The 18,765-nt window shown below is 45.6% G+C and overlaps 1 protein-coding gene across 2 annotated transcripts in view; it reads left to right on the top strand.

The window, feature by feature from the left end:
• LOC115637289 (transmembrane protein 45B-like) overlaps positions 1-16,987 on the top strand; it is a 32,817-nt gene extending 15,830 nt beyond the window's left edge. For both annotated transcript variants that reach the window (XM_030538420.1, XM_030538419.1), the window contains exons 2-7: positions 4,590-4,709; positions 8,010-8,195; positions 12,456-12,665; positions 14,802-14,986; positions 15,823-15,968; positions 16,803-16,987. In XM_030538420.1, the coding sequence (XP_030394280.1) occupies positions 8,012-8,195; positions 12,456-12,665; positions 14,802-14,986; positions 15,823-15,968; positions 16,803-16,944 (867 nt within the window). In that variant the 5' untranslated portion in view covers positions 4,590-4,709; positions 8,010-8,011 and the 3' untranslated portion in view covers positions 16,945-16,987. The remainder of the gene's footprint in view (positions 1-4,589; positions 4,710-8,009; positions 8,196-12,455; positions 12,666-14,801; positions 14,987-15,822; positions 15,969-16,802) is intronic.
• Positions 16,988-18,765: the final 1,778 nt, after the last annotated feature.

Genomic DNA, 18,765 nt, shown 5'->3' with positions numbered 1-18,765 from the left:
CCAAGATGGGACGTATGGTCACCCTACGCTTGGAGGGATCTGGATCTGGGATTCTGGCTTAGGGCCATGAAGGGAAATGGAATTAAAGGAAGAAATGTCAGTGACAGGGCTAGAATGGGGAGCCTAAGAGCGAGAGAAAGAGATTTCTCTTGGTCCATAAAGCTAGAGAGAAGATTGCCAAACAGCAGAGCTGACATGGGGGAAGCAACCAGCCTTTCCTTCTGGTTTGCTGAATGGTTTAGTAATTAAACCGGGATTTAATTCAGTGAGGACAGCCCTGCAGCAGACAAAAGGAACTGGAAATATGGGAAGTGAGAGCTTGCTGAGGGTGCAATCCATCCCATCATCCAGATCATTAATCAAGATGAACAAAATCAGCCCCAGGACTGACCCCTGGGGCACTTCGCTTGATACTGGCTGCCAACTAGACATTGAGCCGTTGATCACTACCCATTGAGCTTGACAACCTTATAGTCCATTCATCCAATCCATACGTCTTTAACTTGCTGGCAAGAATACTGTGGGAGACCGTATCAAAAGCTTTGCTAGAGTCAAGATATATCACATCCACTGTTCTCCCCATATCCACAGAGCCAGTTATCTCATCACAGAAGGCAATCAGGTTGGTCAGGCATGACTTGCCCTTGGTGAATCCATGTTGACTGTTCCTGATCACCTTCCTCTCCTCCAAGTGCTTCAAAATGGTTTCCTTGAGGACTTGCTCCATGATTTTTCCAGGGACTGAGGTGAGGCTGACTGGTCTGTAGTTCCCTGGGTTCTCCATCTTCCCTTTTTTGAAGATGGGCGCTATATTTGCCTTTTTCCAATCCTCCGGGACCCTCTCCCATTTGCCACTAATTTTCAGAGATAATGGCCAATGGCTCTGCAATCACATCAGCCAATTCCCTCAGATGCCTTAGATCCGGCCCCATGGACTTGTGCATGTCCAGCTTTTCTAAACAGTCTTTAACCTGTTCTTTCACCACTGAGGGCTGCTTACCTCCTCCCCATGCTGTGTTGCCCAGAACAGCAATGTGGGAGCTGACCTTGTCTGTGAAGACCGAGACAAAAAAAGCATTGAGTACTTCAGCTTTTTCCACATCATCTGTCACTAGGTTGCCCCTCTCATTCATTAAGGGTCCCAAACTTTCCTTGACCTTTTCCTTGTTGCTAACATACCTGTAGAAACCCTTCATGTTACCCTTCACATCCCAAAGAGATGGCCTGTAACTCTGCCATAGTGAGAGATGCAAAGACAAAACTACCCCAGGGAGCAGCAGCTGGCTGGATGCTTGGAAAACTAGCAGCAGCCTCCAGTTGCTGAGATTGTGGAATGTAAATACACTGCAAAGGTGTGATCTGAAAAGCCCTGTGAATCCACCTGATCCCTCTTCCTCGAGCCTTTTCTTGCCTACAGACTTGTTCTATTATTGAATGTTTGGGTTTTGCCTGCTCTCAATCTCTCCCAGCTCCTGTCTATCACTTATCTGTATGGGGGAAGTGGGATTTTCCTATTTCCATTTCCCATCAGAGACTCAAGACCCATCAGCAGTTTCTGAACCAAACTTCATTGCACCATAGCCAATCAAACCATCCCTGGATCTGAGTTGCTCACAGGGATTTACAAACAGTAAAGGGTAATTTTTGGCAGCTATGCATGTATGCTCTAGAGAGAGAAAGCGTGCAGCATGTCTTAGCCCCCCTGTGCAGGAGGGGGCCATAATTTGATTGCTGCAGCCTAACAGGAGAGGTATAACCAGTGTGTGCTTCGTGACAACAAGAACAGTAGGGAGAGCAAGGTTCCCTGCAGCAGGCTCAGCCTGTCCCCAAGGAGCCCTGGCCCTGAAACTAGCCAGACTCTCAGTTTACCTTGTGAAGCTTTTGTCTGTTAGCCCTTTCCAGAGAAGGCTCTTCCCGCAGAGCCGTGCCAGGCACCGGGTTGTGCGAGCAATTGCCATTGCCTGGAATCACGTCAGTCAGTCAGGATCCATTTCCACCAGACCAAACTACAGCTGGGTTAGGGAGAATCCTCCAGTGCTCAGGGAGTCGCTGCAGTGGGAAACCAAACCATTCGACCCTTCCTGCCAGCGTCAGGGAAAGGAACGGAAACATTAGTAGGAAAACAGTCGTCATTTTGATAGGGGAAAGGCAAATGTTCAGGGTGGGGAAAGCTCAGATACTGAGTGGGATAAACCTGGAGGAACTCCAGGGATGTCAGTGATGTGTCTCCGTAGTCACACTGGGGTCACTTGGAGCAGAGCTCGACCCAGTCACATTTTTGGCTTGGAATCAAGGGGCAGATGATGAATTTTTATATATATTTTTTACACACAGTGGAAAGTTGCAGTCGCTGATGGGAATGCTGACATTGCTCACCATATATCTCGGTGGCCCTAAGCCCTAAGGCCCTACTTTAACAACTAGAGCTGTAATTAAGGGGGCAGAGCACCAACAATTGCTGTCACGCTGAGCTTCCTCTAACTGCTTCGCTGTTGCCGCCTCTCACAAGCAACACAGTGAGACTGGTGGGCTGTTGGCTTGTCTTGTTTCTAAAAGAAGTGAGATGAGGCCTTCTGTTGGCTTGACATTAATGTTCCCTTGAGTGCTATAGTTTCATTCTTCAATATAACCCCCCAGCAGCCCTTGGGTAGATGTGGCTCACCCTGGGGAACGATCAGCCCCCACCCCCACTGCAGATGGTATCCAGGACTGAGTTGCTTATTGTGTAATGGCCCATTGGCCTCCATTTGGAAGGAACTTGTTTGACTTTTATGGGCATTGCTCAGAAGTAGCAATAGCCTCGCCTACACTGGGTAGCACGTCTATTGCTGACAATGGCTGGGAACCAAACCAGAGAAGAATGTGCAAGCATAGCTGCACGCTTAAGAGGTAAGAAAATTGTGTTCAGAACCAGTTCTGCTACCACCCATTCTCAGCCAGGGTGCTCTTTGTTGAAGAGACAAGGTGCCATGGATTTACAGGGTCTGTGTTGGGCCCTGGCCTTTAGACAGTCTCCAGGGAGCAACCCATTAGCATGCCCAAACCCAAAGGTTCACACTTAGTCACAAAGGCAGGTCACCTTGCCTCAACAACTCCTCGACTGTGCCTTTGGGCTCCAGCAACCCGGTTTATCACCCTGAGCTCCTACAGCGAGTCCACCTTAGTTCAGACTCCCTGCGCAACTTCCATTCCTTTGGGGAGTGAGGCAAACCAGGTGTATCTGTAGTGAGGCAGGCCAGCCTCGTCAAAACAAGCTAGCATTGATTAAACAACTGGAAGTTCTTAGCCTGGGGATGATAAAGCCATGCTCAAGTCACAGTCCATATTGGTAGCAGTGATTGTCCCAAAATGCCATGCTCTTCCATCTTGGGTCTCAGTCGGTCTCTGTGTCAACACTGAGACCTGACTCTTCATTGCTTGGTCTCTTGCTGTAACCCAGCGGTGTTCACATGTTCAGCCTGCCTCTGCTTCCCAACCATTAGGCATGAAACGTTCAGTCATCAGGGCTCCCATTGTCTCTTCTGGATTCTCCATTCATATGCGTTAGCTGTATTCAACTCTCGCTGGCAGTCTTCATACCAATTCAGCTTTTGTGGGTAAAAAAACCCACTTCTTCAGATGCATCTGAAGAAGTGGTGTTTTGTACCCATGAAAGCTTATGCCCAAATCAATCTGTTAGTCTTTAAGATGCCACCGGACTCCTTGTTGTCTCTATGACTGGTGATCAGCAGAGTGATAATCCAAGCAGGACTGAGAGATGTGAGCTGCTTGGGTAGTGGAGCAGCATGCTTAGGTAGGGGACAGGAGGGTCAGGATGAGAGGGCCGGGAACGCTAAGTAGGGCCATCAAGGGGTACATCTTGCCCTACTCCACAGTAAAATAAGGGCACTTTGTACAGGCCTAGCATGGATGCCACATCATGGGGATGATCAAAGAACTTAGCTTTTGATTGCTGTTTTCCAACACACAGATATTTATGTCTTACCAGTCTTGCTTTAAAAAGTCTTTCAAACTAGGCAAAACGTTATACTCAAATCTCACATTCTCTTCCATGCTTTCTTATTACGTTTGCCAATTACCCAAGCAGTTTCTGTTTAAACTCTCTTCTCACCTTGATTCTTGCAGGAAAAAAAATGTTACCAAAAATAAATGGTCATCCCTTCTTTAATTTCAGTTACTAACATTGGTTAAAGATTCAGTCCCCCCGTCCACTCAAGTAAAAAAACAAAAACAAAAAAACCTGAGACCTCCCAGAGATTCTCCACCAAAACCATTCCTGGTATTTCTAAGGTTAAAAATCAACAACAGGCAGTATGTGTTCGCCAACTTTTCTTTAATGCCTCAAAGGAAAATTAGGATAAGAGGTTAATTAAAAAATTAGAACATTCAAGTGACATTTAAATTAGGGAGGGGAAGCAATGTGAGGAAATCTCAATAATACAAAGACCATGAAGGTGGGGAAAGAGATTATAGAAGATTCAGCAGTTATATGAATAAAATATTGCAAAAGAAGGGAACACCCACAGATTTTGATCTTTGGAATATTCATTTACGCAACTGCTCCTGTCTGTTCTCCACCTTATTACCAGGGGAACAACCCTGAGCCTGCCCTAGCTCATACAGCATCCCGAGATCAAGAGGGGACAGATGCATCTTGCTTTCTGCAGCCAAGGGGACAGACCATGAGCAGCGTGGTGTGGGCAGCACAGGTAAGTTCCTTCTCCTCATTCCACAATGGGAACTATACAACTGATCATTATAGTCAGGTACTTATGTGGGGACCGGCCATTCAGACTGGAAACTGATGATGGATTAGAGAGGGCAACATCATTTGGATGCTAAGGAGGTGGTCACGGGGGGACACCACAAAGCTTTGTATGGTCTGTTATCCAGACTTTGCTGGTAGGAGGTGAAGTGCAGGTCCTTGGAGAGGGAAAAGACCCGGGGAGTGAGTCCAGGGGCACGGCGATTCCTGCAGTTACATGCCTTCTCCTCACTTCCCCACAGTATCTTGGGGGGGTCTCCCTCAAGCCCCTAAGCAAACGTATAGCATTGAGGATGAGAACAGAGAGTTAATCTATGTGGTGGTGGAAGATACGGAGAGTATGACCAATATTTTGGATCCATCAAAAAACTCCCCCAATCTCCAGGAAAAGTGACTTTAAGCCTCCTTCTGCTTCAGGTTTACAAGCAATAAATGATGGAAAGAGAAATATCTTTGAAGTTATTAAGTTAGCTAAAAGAATCTGACACTTCCACCTTGTTGAATGAAACCCTAGAAGAGAGACAGGGGGTGGGGAGATGAATATGCAGAATACTGTCTAGACCCTTTGCAATACCAAAGCTTTTTAATGGGCTAAACTCTAGTCAGAGGCCAAGGAGGTTAGTGATGGGAATACCAGTGCAGAGATCACAGGAGTGAGCAGATGAAGAACCCATCAGAGGGGGATTTTTAGATCTTTAAACATTGCACTTAATAAATTATGAATAAGGACCCAGTCTTTAAAGATCTGGTGCAGGTTCATTATATCAGACAAGTAAAATCTCTAAAGCATCACAGCTCCAACTTTCCTTCTGATAAGGGCACTTTGGTTCTGATCTTACAGACTTCAGAAAAGCTGCTATAATCATCTCTGCTAAATAATACGCAACATTGCAAAACAGTAGTCATACGAGTTTGACGTGGTTATTACAATAGCAAGGCTAGATTACCAAACAACCCAGTAATGACAATTTTTATATAACTCAACTGCTAGCTGGAAAACTAATGAGTTCAGATAAGTTTTTGGTTTTTGTTTTTGTTTTTTTAAACACTGCTCAGAGGTATTATTATTATTAGAGAGGACTGGGAATTTTTCTATAGCGGTTTTTCAACGGAAAATGCCTATTCCTTGAGCTAGGACAGGCGCACCCACCAATAGCTTGGAGGCGTAGGCACTCACCTGAGCTGTGAGAGACCTCGCTTGATGCAAACCAGAGACTTGCACCAGAGTTTCCACCTTCCCAGGTGAGTGCTGAGCCAGCAGACTATTGGCTGTTCCAGGGTGACTTGCATGAGCTTGCTCTCTGGCTGGGTTTTGCTTTGTAAAAACACTTGGTAAGCTCTTCACTGGTTTCCTCCCAATGGAATGACAGAGGTACAGGTGACAAAAAGGCCTGCAATAGTTAATAACTATTAATTCTTCCTTGCCCTCAAAAATCAGAGAAACTATCCTCATCTGTTTACTCAAAAATACGATGCACCGACCTAGTTCTGAACGCCACCTAGGAAGTAAAGACAACAACAAGGCTATGTATGTGATTAAAAAAAAACAACAACAAAAACCCCTGCAGCATTGAGTCTCTGAGGCCAGGTCTACAGGGGCTCATGCTATGGCACTATAAAAAGCACTGCAGATGTTCAGGATTGGACTGGAACTGGGGATCCGAAATCCACCCTCTGCCCCAGGCTTCAAAGCCCGAGCAGCAATGCCTACAAAGCTATTTTAGTGCCGTACTGCAAGCCCAAGCCTGTATGGGCTCGGAGACTCCCTGCTGTGGAGAAATAAGTAGACATACAGGGAAATATGTAGACATATCCTAAAAAAACAATTGACTTTGTATAGGATGCTTTGTCTAAGGACCCACAGATGAGTGAGACGTTCATTTCTCCAAGAATAGAAACTAAGATGGTCAGATAAGACTATTGTTCTTCTTGCCTAAGCAGGAAACTCCTGATTTACAATATGGCCGATTTTTCTCTCCCCCTCCACCTGACCTACGTAAAAAGAACCCCCTAAAAAGGACACAAGCTCTCAGTTCTGGTACCTGGCACCACAGCACCCCTGGAGGCCGAGGAGCAGTTGAAGGGAAAGTCCAGCCCAGAGCTGGCTGCCCCAAAGACAACACATGATCAGTGGTTCTTTGGGAACAGAATATAGTCTACTCAGCACTACGAGCTATGAGGGGATGGCATGTGCTCTGCATACAGGAAATCTTTGGAGAGTTTAGTTGCTAGATTCTAACAAGTCTCTGTTGCATGTGTGCGAACAGAGGTTTTCCAGAGACTTCTAACTTGGGCTAATTTGGATAAATTTTCACAGGGATGCCCAAAAGGCATATCCCTGGCACCATAGCCACCACCCACCTCTTCCCCACTAAATTTCAAGGACTTGCTCCAAATTATGGGGGAACTACAGCTTCTCAACAAAACAGTTTAAGATTATTTTTTTTTAAAGATGGACAAAATGTGTTTTTTCCTAATCTTGTTCTCAAAAATGGCCTAGCTGTTTTAGCTGAAATTTTCCCCAAAAATTTGGCTTGAGGCAGACATCTAGCATGGGAAATTTCAGCTCAAACTATTAAAGTCTGGCAAATTTATAAGCAATTGAAAACAGGGTCTTATAAATAGGAAGTGTTGGAACAACCTTAACTGTACACAGTCCTACCTACACTGGCTATAATATATAATACTAATACAAGTTGTCACCTCATTATTCACTGGCTCTTCCACATCACTGGAAAAACATCAGTCCTAGAAACAGGCATAGAAAACAGTCATCATAAGAGCCTCTTTCTCGTGAAATAATTGCCACCTGCAAAGCCATACCCCATTCTGGCTTCAGAGCCAAAGTCCCCATAAACAATTTTAAATACAATCCTTTCCAAAGCCAGTGACCTTTTACTCTCTATGATCACCTTGTCTGGAAACCTACCTAGGATCTCAGAAAAAAGAGGAAAAGATTGAGCTGGGAATTAGTATTATTCCTACACAATAAATCCTGATTACTGAAGTCAAATTTTCAAACCTGGGTGGGTAAAGGAATCAACAGGCTCTGTAGGTGCTCAGGACTTTTGAAAAACAATCAGCCCTTTATGAATAGGCTGGGAAGAATTGCTCATTTTGCTGGCCAGTTATAAATGCTGTAATACAATACAACTCATAGTTAGCTCTGTAATTAAGAGCATCAGAAAATCTCATTTGCTTTCCAGCATGAACACTGATTGTTTTCTCTTTTCACGACACTCAGGGATGAAAAGCTTTGAAGGTCATGCCCTGCCAGGGTGCTACTTCCTGACAGTTGGGGTCCTGTGGTCTGTGAAATATCCCATCAAGTATCTCATGCAGAGGGAGAATGAAAACATCAGCAAAAATAAGTGGTACCAGTATCTGGAGCTCCTGGAAGGGATGGGCAGAGTTATCATTGCTCTAGTGGGTAAGGACTGGAGCTCATTACCTTCCTTTCAGCTAGTAGCAGTGTGTCACTCCCCCAGCTGGCCAACGTGTCAGCACCCACACTTGTCGGTAAGAATAACGAGCACCAAATAAGTTTTCTCCTATAGATAGGGCCCTACCAAATTCACAGCTATGAAAAACAAGTCACGGACTGTGAAATCTGGTCTTTTGTATGATGTTACCCTATACTATACACATTTCACGGGGGAGACCAGCATTTCCCAAATTGGGGGTTCTGACACAAAAGGGAGTTGCAGGGGGGTTGCAAGGTTACTTTAGGGGGGGTCATCGTATTGCCACCCTTACTTCTGCGCTGCTGTCATAACTATAAAGAGAAAGGAACAGCCCTCTTGTGTACAATACTATAAAATCCCTCCTGGCCAGAGACACTAAAATCCTTTTACCTGTAAAGGGTTAAGAAGCTCAGGTAACCTGGCTGACACCTGATCCAAAGGACCAATAAGGGGACAAGATACTTTCAAAGATCTTTTGATCCCCCTCAAGTTACTTTTGTTTGTGTGCTCTTTGTTTTGGGGTTGTTCTGGGACTAAGAGGGACCAGACAATCAATCCAGGCTCTCTAAATCTTTCTGAACCAGTCTCTCATATTTCAAACTTGTAAGTAACAGCCAGGCAAGGCGTGTTAGTTTTATTTTTGTTTTCTCCACTTGTGTTACTTTCTACTAAGAGGATTTACCTCTGTTTGCTGTAACTTTGAACCTAAGGCTAGAGGGGGTTCCTCTGGGCTCTATAAATCTGATTACCCTGTCAAGTTATTTTCCATTCTGATTTTACAGAGATTATTTTTCCATTTCTTTCATTAATTAAAAGCCTTCTTTTTAAGAACCTGATTGATTTTTCCTTGTTTCAAGATCCAAGGTGTTTGGATCTGAACTCACCAGGAATTGGTAGGGGGGAAAGGAGAGGGAATGGTTAATTTCTCCTTGTTTTAAGATCCAATGGTTTGGATCTGTGTTCACGAGGAACTTGGTGGAGAAGTCTCTCAAGGCTACTGAGAGGGAGATAGTCTGGGGGGAAGGTAGACAGAGGCCTGGTCTACACTACGCGTTTAAACCGAATTTAGCAGCATTAAACCGATTTAACTCTGCACTCGTCCACACAATGAGACCCTTTATATCAATATAAAAGGCTCTTTAAACCGGTTTCTGTACTCCTCCCCGACGAGAGGAGTAGCGCTGAAATCGGTATTGCCATGTCGGATTAGGGTTAGTGTGGCTGCAAATCGACGGTATTGGCCTCTGGGCGGTATCCCACAGTGCACCATTGTGACCACTCTGGAAAGCAATCTGAACTTGGATGCACTGGCCAGGTAGACAGGAAAAGCCCCGCGAACTTTTGAATTTCTTTTCCTGTTTGGCCAGTGTGGAGCTCTGATCAGCACGGGTGGCAATGCAGTCCCAAATCCAAAAAGAGCTCCAGCATGGACTGTGCGGGAGATACTGGATCTGATCGCTGTATGGGGAGACAAATCTGTTCTATGAGAGCTCCCTTACAGAAGACTAAATGACAAAGCATTTGAAAAAATCTCCAGGCTATGATAGACAGAGGCCACAGCACAGTGCTGTGTGACAAGCGTAACAGAAAGCCAAAGAATCAAACAGACACTCATGGAGGGAGGAAGGGGGTACTGAGGACTCCAGCTATCCCACAGTCCCCGCAGTCTCCAAAAACCATTTGCATTCTTGGCTGAGCTCCCAATGCCTGGGTCAAAAACATTTTCCCAGATGGTTTAGGGTATATGTTGTCAATTTACACCCTTCCCCGCCCCCGAAAGAAAAGGGAAAAAAACATTTCTTGCCTTTTTTCAATGTCACCCTATGTCTACTGCATGCTGCTGGTAGACGGGGTGATGCAGCGCTGAACACCAGCATCCCCTTCCTGGTGGCAGATGGTACAATATGACTGCTATCCATCATCATCATCAGCCCGTGAGTGCTCCTGGGCTGGCCTTGGTGAGGTCGGCCAGGGGTGCCTGGGTAAAAATGGGAATGACTCTCGTCATTCCTGGCAGATGGTACAGAGCAGCTGGTAACCATCCTCATCATAGCTACAGGAGGCTGAACTCTATTAGCCCCCCACTTTCATGTCTAAAGAAAAGATTCTGTCCTGCCTGGACTATCATAACAACTGGAGGCTGCCTCCCCCTCATTTTATCTCACTAAAAAGTCAATGTTTCTTACTCCTGCATTCTTAATTACTTCATCACACAAATGGAGGGACACTGCAATGGTAGCCCAGGAGGGTTGGGGGAGGAGGGAAGCAATGCGTGGGGTTGTTGCAGGGGTACCCCCTAGAATGGCATGTAGCTCATCATTTCTGAGGGATCTCTGGGGCTCTGACACGGAGTAGCTGTGCTCTCTGGTTCTCTAGTAGACTTGCCCCATATTCTAGGCAGGACTGACTATTTTTAGATAAAATATGAAGAAGGGAATGACCTGGGGAGTCATTCCCATTTTTGTCCATGAGCCCCCGGCCGACCTCAGCGAGGCCAGCCAGGAGCACGCATGACAGCAGCAGACGGTACAGAACGACTGATAATTGTCATCTCATCACCCATTTACGATGGCACGGCAGATGGTGCAATAGAGATGGTAACTGTCTGCTACCTTGCAAAGGCAAATGAAAGCTGTTGTGTAGCACTGCAGTACCGCCTCTGTCAGCAGCATCCAGTACACATATGGAGACAGTGACAAAAGGCAAAACAGACTCCACGGTTGCCATGCTATGGCATCTGCCAGGGAAATCCAGGGAAAAATGGCACAAAATGATTGTCTGCCGTTGCTTTCATGGAGGGATTGAGTGACGACATTTACCCAGAATCACCCGTGACACTGTTTTTGCATTGGGATCTCAACCCAGAATTCTAATGGGCAGGAGAGACTGCGGGAACTATGGAATACCTACATGATAGCTACCCACAGTGCAACGCTCTGGAAATCGATACTAGCCTCTGTATATGGACGCACACCGCCGAATTATTGTGCTTAGTGTGGCCACGTGCACTCGACTTTGTATAATCTGTTTTACAAAACCAGTTTATGTAAAATCGGAATAATGCCGTAGTGTAGACATACCCCGAGTTTCCCAAATAACTCTTAAAGGATTTGGGTGGTGGCAGTAAAACCAGGTCTAAGCTGGTAATTAAGCTTAGAGGTTCTCATGCTGGTCCCTACATCTGTACCCCGGAGCTGGGCAGCTGGAGAGCGGCGGCCGGAAAGTGGTGGCTGTTGGCCAGGAACCCGTCTCTGAAGATAGCTTCATGCCAGCAACAGCGCAGAAGTAAGGGTGGCAATACCATACTATGTCACCCTTACTTCTGCGCTGTTGCCTTCAGAGCTAGGCAGCCAGAAAGTGGTGGCTGCTGAGGGCCCAGCTCTGCTGTCAGCAGCGCAGAAATAAGAGTGGCAATACCATGCCATGCCATGCCATCCTTACTTCTGTGCTGCTGCTGGTGGTGACAGCGCTGCCTTCAGAGCTGGGCTCCCAACCAGCAGCTTTCACTCTCCAGCTGCCCAGCTCTGAAGGCAGTGCCACCATCAACAGCAGCATAGGAGTAAAGGTAGCAGTACCGCAACCTCCCCCACAATAACCTTGTGACTCCCCCACCACCAACTCCTTATTGGGTCAGGAACCAACAATTACAAGCACCATGAAATTTCAGATTTAAATAGCTGAAATCATGAAATGTATGATTTTTTAAAATCCTATGACCGTTAAATTGACCAAAATGGACTGTGAATTTGGTAGGGCCCTAGCTATAGGCCATGGGAAAGCAGGCAGTCTCTGCTCAGCAGGCTCCAATAGCCTGCTCTGTCCTCCACTTAAAGTTCGTAATTAAGCCATGCTGGGCTTTTGAATAGTAATAGATCTTTCTGAAGCTAAAAGAAGACGGATGCGCTGTAAATCATTTGCAGATTTATGACAAGAGATCTCACTATGCCCTGCAGTAGTGCATACTCCATGTCACATCTAGGTTAAACTAAAAGTACTTACCTCTGTCGCAGCTGCACCTTGCTCTCAGTGCAAAGGGGTGGGGTGGGGGGGTGCCACAGGCAGAGCTGGAAGGCTGGGGTAAAGGGATCCTTGCATAGCACCCAGATTCTGATCCTCTACTCACCTATGTGCCAAACCTAGAGTAGAAAGGTGGTGAAACGCTAGTTGCTTTCTCAGTGACTTGGATCCTGTTCTTCCTTCACACCTGCCCTTTTCCTGTTGGATAGGGATTCTTGCTGGACAGTTTACTCCCGAGGGCCCCCATTTGCATCTCTACACCCAGGATCACATTTGGGTGGACCTGCTGACCTGGATACATGGAACCATGTACTTCGCCTATGGCCTCGCTGGCCTAGTGGATATTCTCATGCCGCTCCCACTTGGGTTGCCCCCAGGGCTGGATCGCTTCATGCTCTCCCAGGCACTGTTTGTTGAAGGTTAGTAGCAACAGCACTACCGACAAATGGCTGCGGCAGCCGAAATAACATAACTGGGCTGCTAAGTGCCCATCACCTGGGATAAAAAGAAAAGCAGTTTACCTATACTGTCACCCACGCTGAACACTGTTTAATCATCTCTTGTAGCGCACCTTATATGCTGGGCATTGTCTGAGTTTCAATACATGATTAAGCATACAGGGACACTGACCAGTAGCGTAGACAAACTTTTATGCCCACACATTAACTTTTAGGCAGATTCTTTAAGCAGAAGAAGAGTCCACAGCACATGGGCGATGAGAGGCTTTTTTGTATGGAAATATTTAGCAGGGCTTCTCTCTGCCCCTTAAAAATTGAGTAGACAGTATCGCAGCAGGCAAAGCCAACTCAGTTCTGAATCACAGATGTTATCTTACCCACCACTGTAAAATGGCTCTGAATGGCACTTGGATATGTTGGATTCAAAGCAGCAGTGTCCAGCTTCAAGAGGGTCCTGTCACCAAATATTTGAAAGCCTAGATTTTTTATGTTTCATCCTTCTCTTAGGGGAAGGGAGACTAAAGTACTAGGAGTGTAGGTGAGCCTCACACCACTTATTGAAAATATCCCTCCTTCATTCACACCATTTACTAGAGATAAAAGAGGTGAAAAATAAACCAGGAATGGTTAGATTAAGTCTTCCTGGCGCTCTACTTGAATGTAATATTCAAGAGTGAGATTCTTGAACTCTTATCAGCCTCCATTCATGTCCTCTGGGTCAGTCTTTCAGTTCTTCCTCTATAGCAATAGATGAGTCAGAAGCTCTTATAGCAGCAGTCCCCAAACTTTTTGGGGTCATGCCCCTCTTACCCCATCTGTGCCCCCCCAAGTGGGGCTGCAGCTCCCAGGGGGAGGGGATGCAGACAGGCGTAAGGGGACTAGGGGCAGGGCTGACGCCAGGGGCTGGGATCGGGGCCAGGTGCAGAGTACTGACCAGGCTGTGGCCATAGCTGGGGCTGGAGGAGAGCTGAAAGTGGAGCAGGGTGGTGCTCCTTCCCCTCCACTCTGTGGGGGCTGGCTCAGGCCTCGACGCACCCTCCAAACATTCCTCTGTACCTCCCCCCCAGGAGAGGTAGACCCACAGTTTGGGGATCTGTCTCTTAGAGGTTTGTTTCAAAATCCTGTTAACTCTTCTGATCCATCAGCAACACCATGACTATGTCCACATTACAAGCACTACAGAGGCACAATTGCAGCTATGCTGCTGTAGCATAGATGCTTCTTACATCGACAGAAGGGGTTTTTCTGTTTATTTAGGTAATCCACCTCCCGCATAGCAACAACCAGGTCGATGGAAGAATTCTTCCATCAACCTAGACACATCTACACTGGGGATTAGGTTGGCTTAACTATGGTGCTCAGGGGTGTGAATTTTTTCACATCCCTGAGCGATATAGCTAGGTGAACTTAAATGTTAAGCGTAGACCAGGCCTATGTGGCTTAAACAATCATAAAATCCTTCTCATTTGTAAATTATTCACTTGAGACTTTCATTTCAGGGAAGGCTACTGGCTCGTTGTTTCAAATCAATGGCTAAGAGAGAAACTTGGAAAATCTCTGGGCACATGGGCATAGTTTCATCATCAAAAGAAAAAAAAAAGGAATGAGACATTTTCAAAGAATGAGCAGAAACTCGGGCATTGGCACTAGAAGAAAAAAAGACAAAGCTCTATCCAAAACACTGAGATTCAGAACAGTCAGTTATTTACAGGAAGAAAGGTACTTCACACAAGCTGACTTACCAACAGTCACTTACCAGTGACTTGTCTAGTCAACTGGGAATAGACTGTTTGCCTCAGCCATTTGGACACTAGGACCTGACTTTCCCCAGAAAGTTTTCCTTTACTTGCTTTCCTCGAGTTTTTAAGTGGCAACATCTCCTTTCAGAACAATAGGTCCTCTCTGCGATCTGCACTCAGACCCAAATATGTAGCAAACACCTTTTCCTTTAAAAGCAGTTGCATGTGCCCAAAGTAAGGAAATTTCTTCTTCAATCAGCCACAACCTAGGCTCCAGGGTCACTGGTTGGTTCTTGGTGTCCAGTTCATCACTAACCATTTAAGCAGCATTAGCACAATTTGGTTTGACTTCTGGTAGGTTTTCTCTTTTATTTTCATGCCCATCACCGCCCCCCACTGGATCAGCACCTCCACTCACTGATGCTGGTTGCCATATGTGGTGGTGCCCTTTGCTCCCTTCTGGAAGTGTTCGTGCGAGATCACCCAGTCCTGGAGCTCTTAAGGACTGCCATGTTCCTTCTCCAAGGATCCTGGTTCTTGCAGGTTTGTAATTCTTATTCTGTACTTTCAGCCTGACTGGCTCTTTCTAATATCCTAAAACTAGCACAACTAACAGCTCTCCAGGTTACAGCAGTTCTCCCTCCAGGTTATAATTGTACGCATTGGTTCTTCAAACATTACCTCTGATTTGGTGGGAAAAAACCAAACACACACATTTGTAAGGCTAAGAGTGGCTCAGCCTCGGAATATTGGTAATTTTGTTGCACATTATAGCACTCACAACTTAATAGAATCAGGACTCATCTAGAAGCCAAGCAAGTCTTGCACTGTGCCCTCAAGGTCAGCAGCTTTGGGCTCTGTCAGACAAGCAGGGAGAGCAAATTCCAGAGGCTAGAACCTAAGTCCTGCCGCCTTCTGACTAAATTCAAAGGTAAGGACAGTCAGGACAAGTGTATCAGATTTCAGATGACAAGCTGGTGCATTGAGAAAATAGGATAGGCTAGTGATTAAAGTGCCAGCCTTGGACTTGAGAAACCTGGATTCAATCCCCTGCTCTGCCAGACTACTTGTGTGATCTTGGGAAAGTCACTTGCTGCCTCTGTGCCTCAACTCTCCAACTGTAAAATGGGGATATTAATACCTCCCTATCTCACAGGGGTATTATGAAGACAAAGAAAAACTGGATAGTTCCCCCATTACTATACTGTTAGTACCCCAGATAGGTGGGTCGTCTGTATAGCCAGGACCCAAACCATATAGTGCAATCAGGAGCCTTTGGTCAGTGCATGCATATTTGATACTGAAGCCATGTAAGAAAGGAGAGGATGGGGTGTTGGAGGAGCTGGCCTGCTCATCATATCACCACTTCTTCTAACTAGATTGGATTTGTGCTGTACCCACCATGGGGAGGGCCAGGCTGGGACCAGACTGATCATGAAAACGTCATGTTCTTCACCATGTGCTTGAGCTGGCACTATCTAGGTGCTCTCCTCCTCTCGATCATCAACTATGCCATCGTTTATTGGTACGTAGTGGGGCCAGGCGGTGGGAGAATTGTCTGTGAAGAGCTGACAGTAACTAGCCCCGGTTTGTGTCAGAGACACAACAGATAACAGTTTATATGCAGTGAGCACAGAACTCCCATTATTTGCACTGTGGTAGCAGTGGGGGAATCAGGGCTGCCCCCCTGCACACTCCTAACAAAAAGATGACCCCCGCCCCGCCCCACAGAGTTTATTATCTCTGTATCGGGTGAAAGAAAAAATAGGGGAGTGAGATGATTCTGACTGATGTAATAAGCAAGGGTTCCAGCACTGCCTAGCCATTGTCAATGCTGGTTATATGGACTTATTCCATGGGTGAACACAGCCCTAACGTAGCAACTTTAGATGCTCAATCCAAAATAAAACACACTCAACATTTTCCCCTTCTGAACTTATTTAAGCACGAGAGCAGCAAACAGAAGTGACATTTAACTGCTTCCCTGCTGCCAAAATATAAATTCACTCTACATACAGTTTGGTATGGAAAATCCAATCCACTGAGTTACATATTGCAGGCAGCCAAGATGAGCCTAGGATACCCTGGAGAAAACATGGCTACTTGGCTATCCAATATGTGGTATACTCAGCACCACTGGGGTTAAACTAACGGGCTCACAATTTTGACAATCAATTTAGGACCTGTCTGTGAATGGTTGCCTCATTATGCAACAGGCCCTTGTTAAAATTTAACCCCGAAGATGAAAAATTACGCAAATAAGTCTCATAAATCTTAGTTCCCTCGATTTATTTCCTGAAAGTGGGAGGCTGTCTCATATCTTGTTAACTATGCCTGTATCTATATTAATCTGTTACAGTTGCATTGAGAGGTGGAAGAAATATGGCAGATGGAGGAAAATTGGGAGTTCGACGTTTGACATGAATTCGTATACTCCTCTCCTACTGGGAACGGATAACGTGGAAAATGTTGACTCCACCCTGGGGTCTCTTCCTTCCTAGAGGCCAGGAAGATTTTCTTGCCCCCCAAATAACATGGGCTACAGATTTGTCATGGTGTTTTTTGACAAAATAAAAAAAATAAAATAAATAAACAAATTTAAAAAATCACAGCATGCTCACAGTACATTTAGTAAAAAAGTCTCAGGTTTAGGAAGAAATGTTAAAGTCACTGAGGGGATATGTCAGAGTGGTGTAGGGTCACCAGATGTTCTGCTTTTATAGGGACAGTCCCAATTTTGGGGTCTTTTTCTTATATAGGCTCCTATTACCCCCCAGTCTCAATTTTTCACACTTGCTGTCTGGTCGCCTTAGAGTGGTGGTGTTGGGTCTTGGCCCTAGGGGATGTCAGGCCCTTGGGGGAGGATTGGGGCTACCCCCAAAGGCTGAGAGAGCCTGGGGGAGGTTGCAGAGTGAGCCCATCACCCACTCACCCTTCAGTGGGGCTCCTGCACCCTGAGGCTTCCCAGAGACATCATGGACCCATGGAGAAAAATAAACCAAACAGTATCTGACTCACCCCCACCCCCACCCCACCCCGATGGCAAACATGCAGCTCCACAAATAACTAATGAGAGGAAAAATAAACGGGGAATCCGTCAATCTGTGTTCAATTCCTAGCTCCTCCCAAACATTCCTCTGTGATTCTAGCCAAGTCCCTTAACCTTTCTGTGCCTCGGTTAATCAACTGTAAAAAGGAGGATAACAATACTTCCTTTCCACCACTGTCTGGTCTATTCATACTGTAAGCTCTCCAGGGCAGGGACCATCTCCTAATATGTATGTACAGCACCTAGCACAAAGGGGATGTGATGTTGGTCAGGTGCTCTAGATTACAGCTGGACAAAAAAAATTAACACTATTATTTGCTTAAAAAATGCAATACTGATTGACCCCAATTCACACGATTCCCCCCTCCGGCTTAGATGCCATTCACAAAACAGAAGAAAGGCATCACCGCCTCTTGCTCTTCTGTTTGTTTTGTGAACCTAGCCCTTTAAGAAGGCCCCAAAACATTTGTTTCAGGTCAAATGACATGCTTCATTCAACCCAAAACAGATTTCAGTTCAGCAACATTTTTTCAGTTTTCAAATTCAGTTCAAGCAGCCTCCTCTTTTTTTTTTTTTACATCAAAACAGCCAAGTGAACTGAAACATGAATTATTCACCCAGCTAGACTCTAGCCACTACTGTAAATGCAAATGAACGTACACTAGCTGCCATTCAGTTCTCTTTCAGCAGAATATAAAGGGACTTAGGCAAAGTGAGTTACAGTGGGAGTCTTAAGCACTTGGAGAATTTTGCTCATCATCATTCCATTCCTACCCTCACCGTTCAGACAGACACCCTTTCCATTAAACACAAACAGTAGCACATTCTCCCTTCCCACATAACAACGCTGCCTATTCTGGTGCCTGTTGCTTTGAGGTGTATCATGTGTGCCTTTAAGGAAAGAACTCAGGCATTAGCTCTAGAGCTGAATGCCAGGCTATGTAAATAATACTTGACAGAAAGATGACTAAGTATTGAAAAGAGGAACCAGGTACAGGACTGGAGTCACAAGTACTAAGTCTGGATCTGCCATGGACATTCTCCGCTACTTTGGCCATATCACAGTGATATACCTCAGTTTCCCTGTTTTTTAAAAAAACTCAGAAAAAGGTTAACCTACCTCATCTATAGTGTAAGAATTATTGTAAAGCATTCTGAAGATGAAAAGTGGCTCCTAACATTTAAATCATGGTCTGGAAAGTCATTTTAATTAAGAACCACCCTAGGAGTATCTCCAGGGCAAGTTTCTAGCCATTAGGGTGCCCTGTACAGT

Source organism: Gopherus evgoodei, chromosome 19, assembly GCF_007399415.2.
Source record: "Gopherus evgoodei ecotype Sinaloan lineage chromosome 19, rGopEvg1_v1.p, whole genome shotgun sequence".
In the NCBI taxonomy this organism is placed as follows: Eukaryota; Metazoa; Chordata; order Testudines; family Testudinidae; genus Gopherus; species Gopherus evgoodei.
The sequence above is the reverse complement of the archived record's forward strand: the minus strand, read 5'-3'. Positions and strand labels throughout refer to the sequence as shown.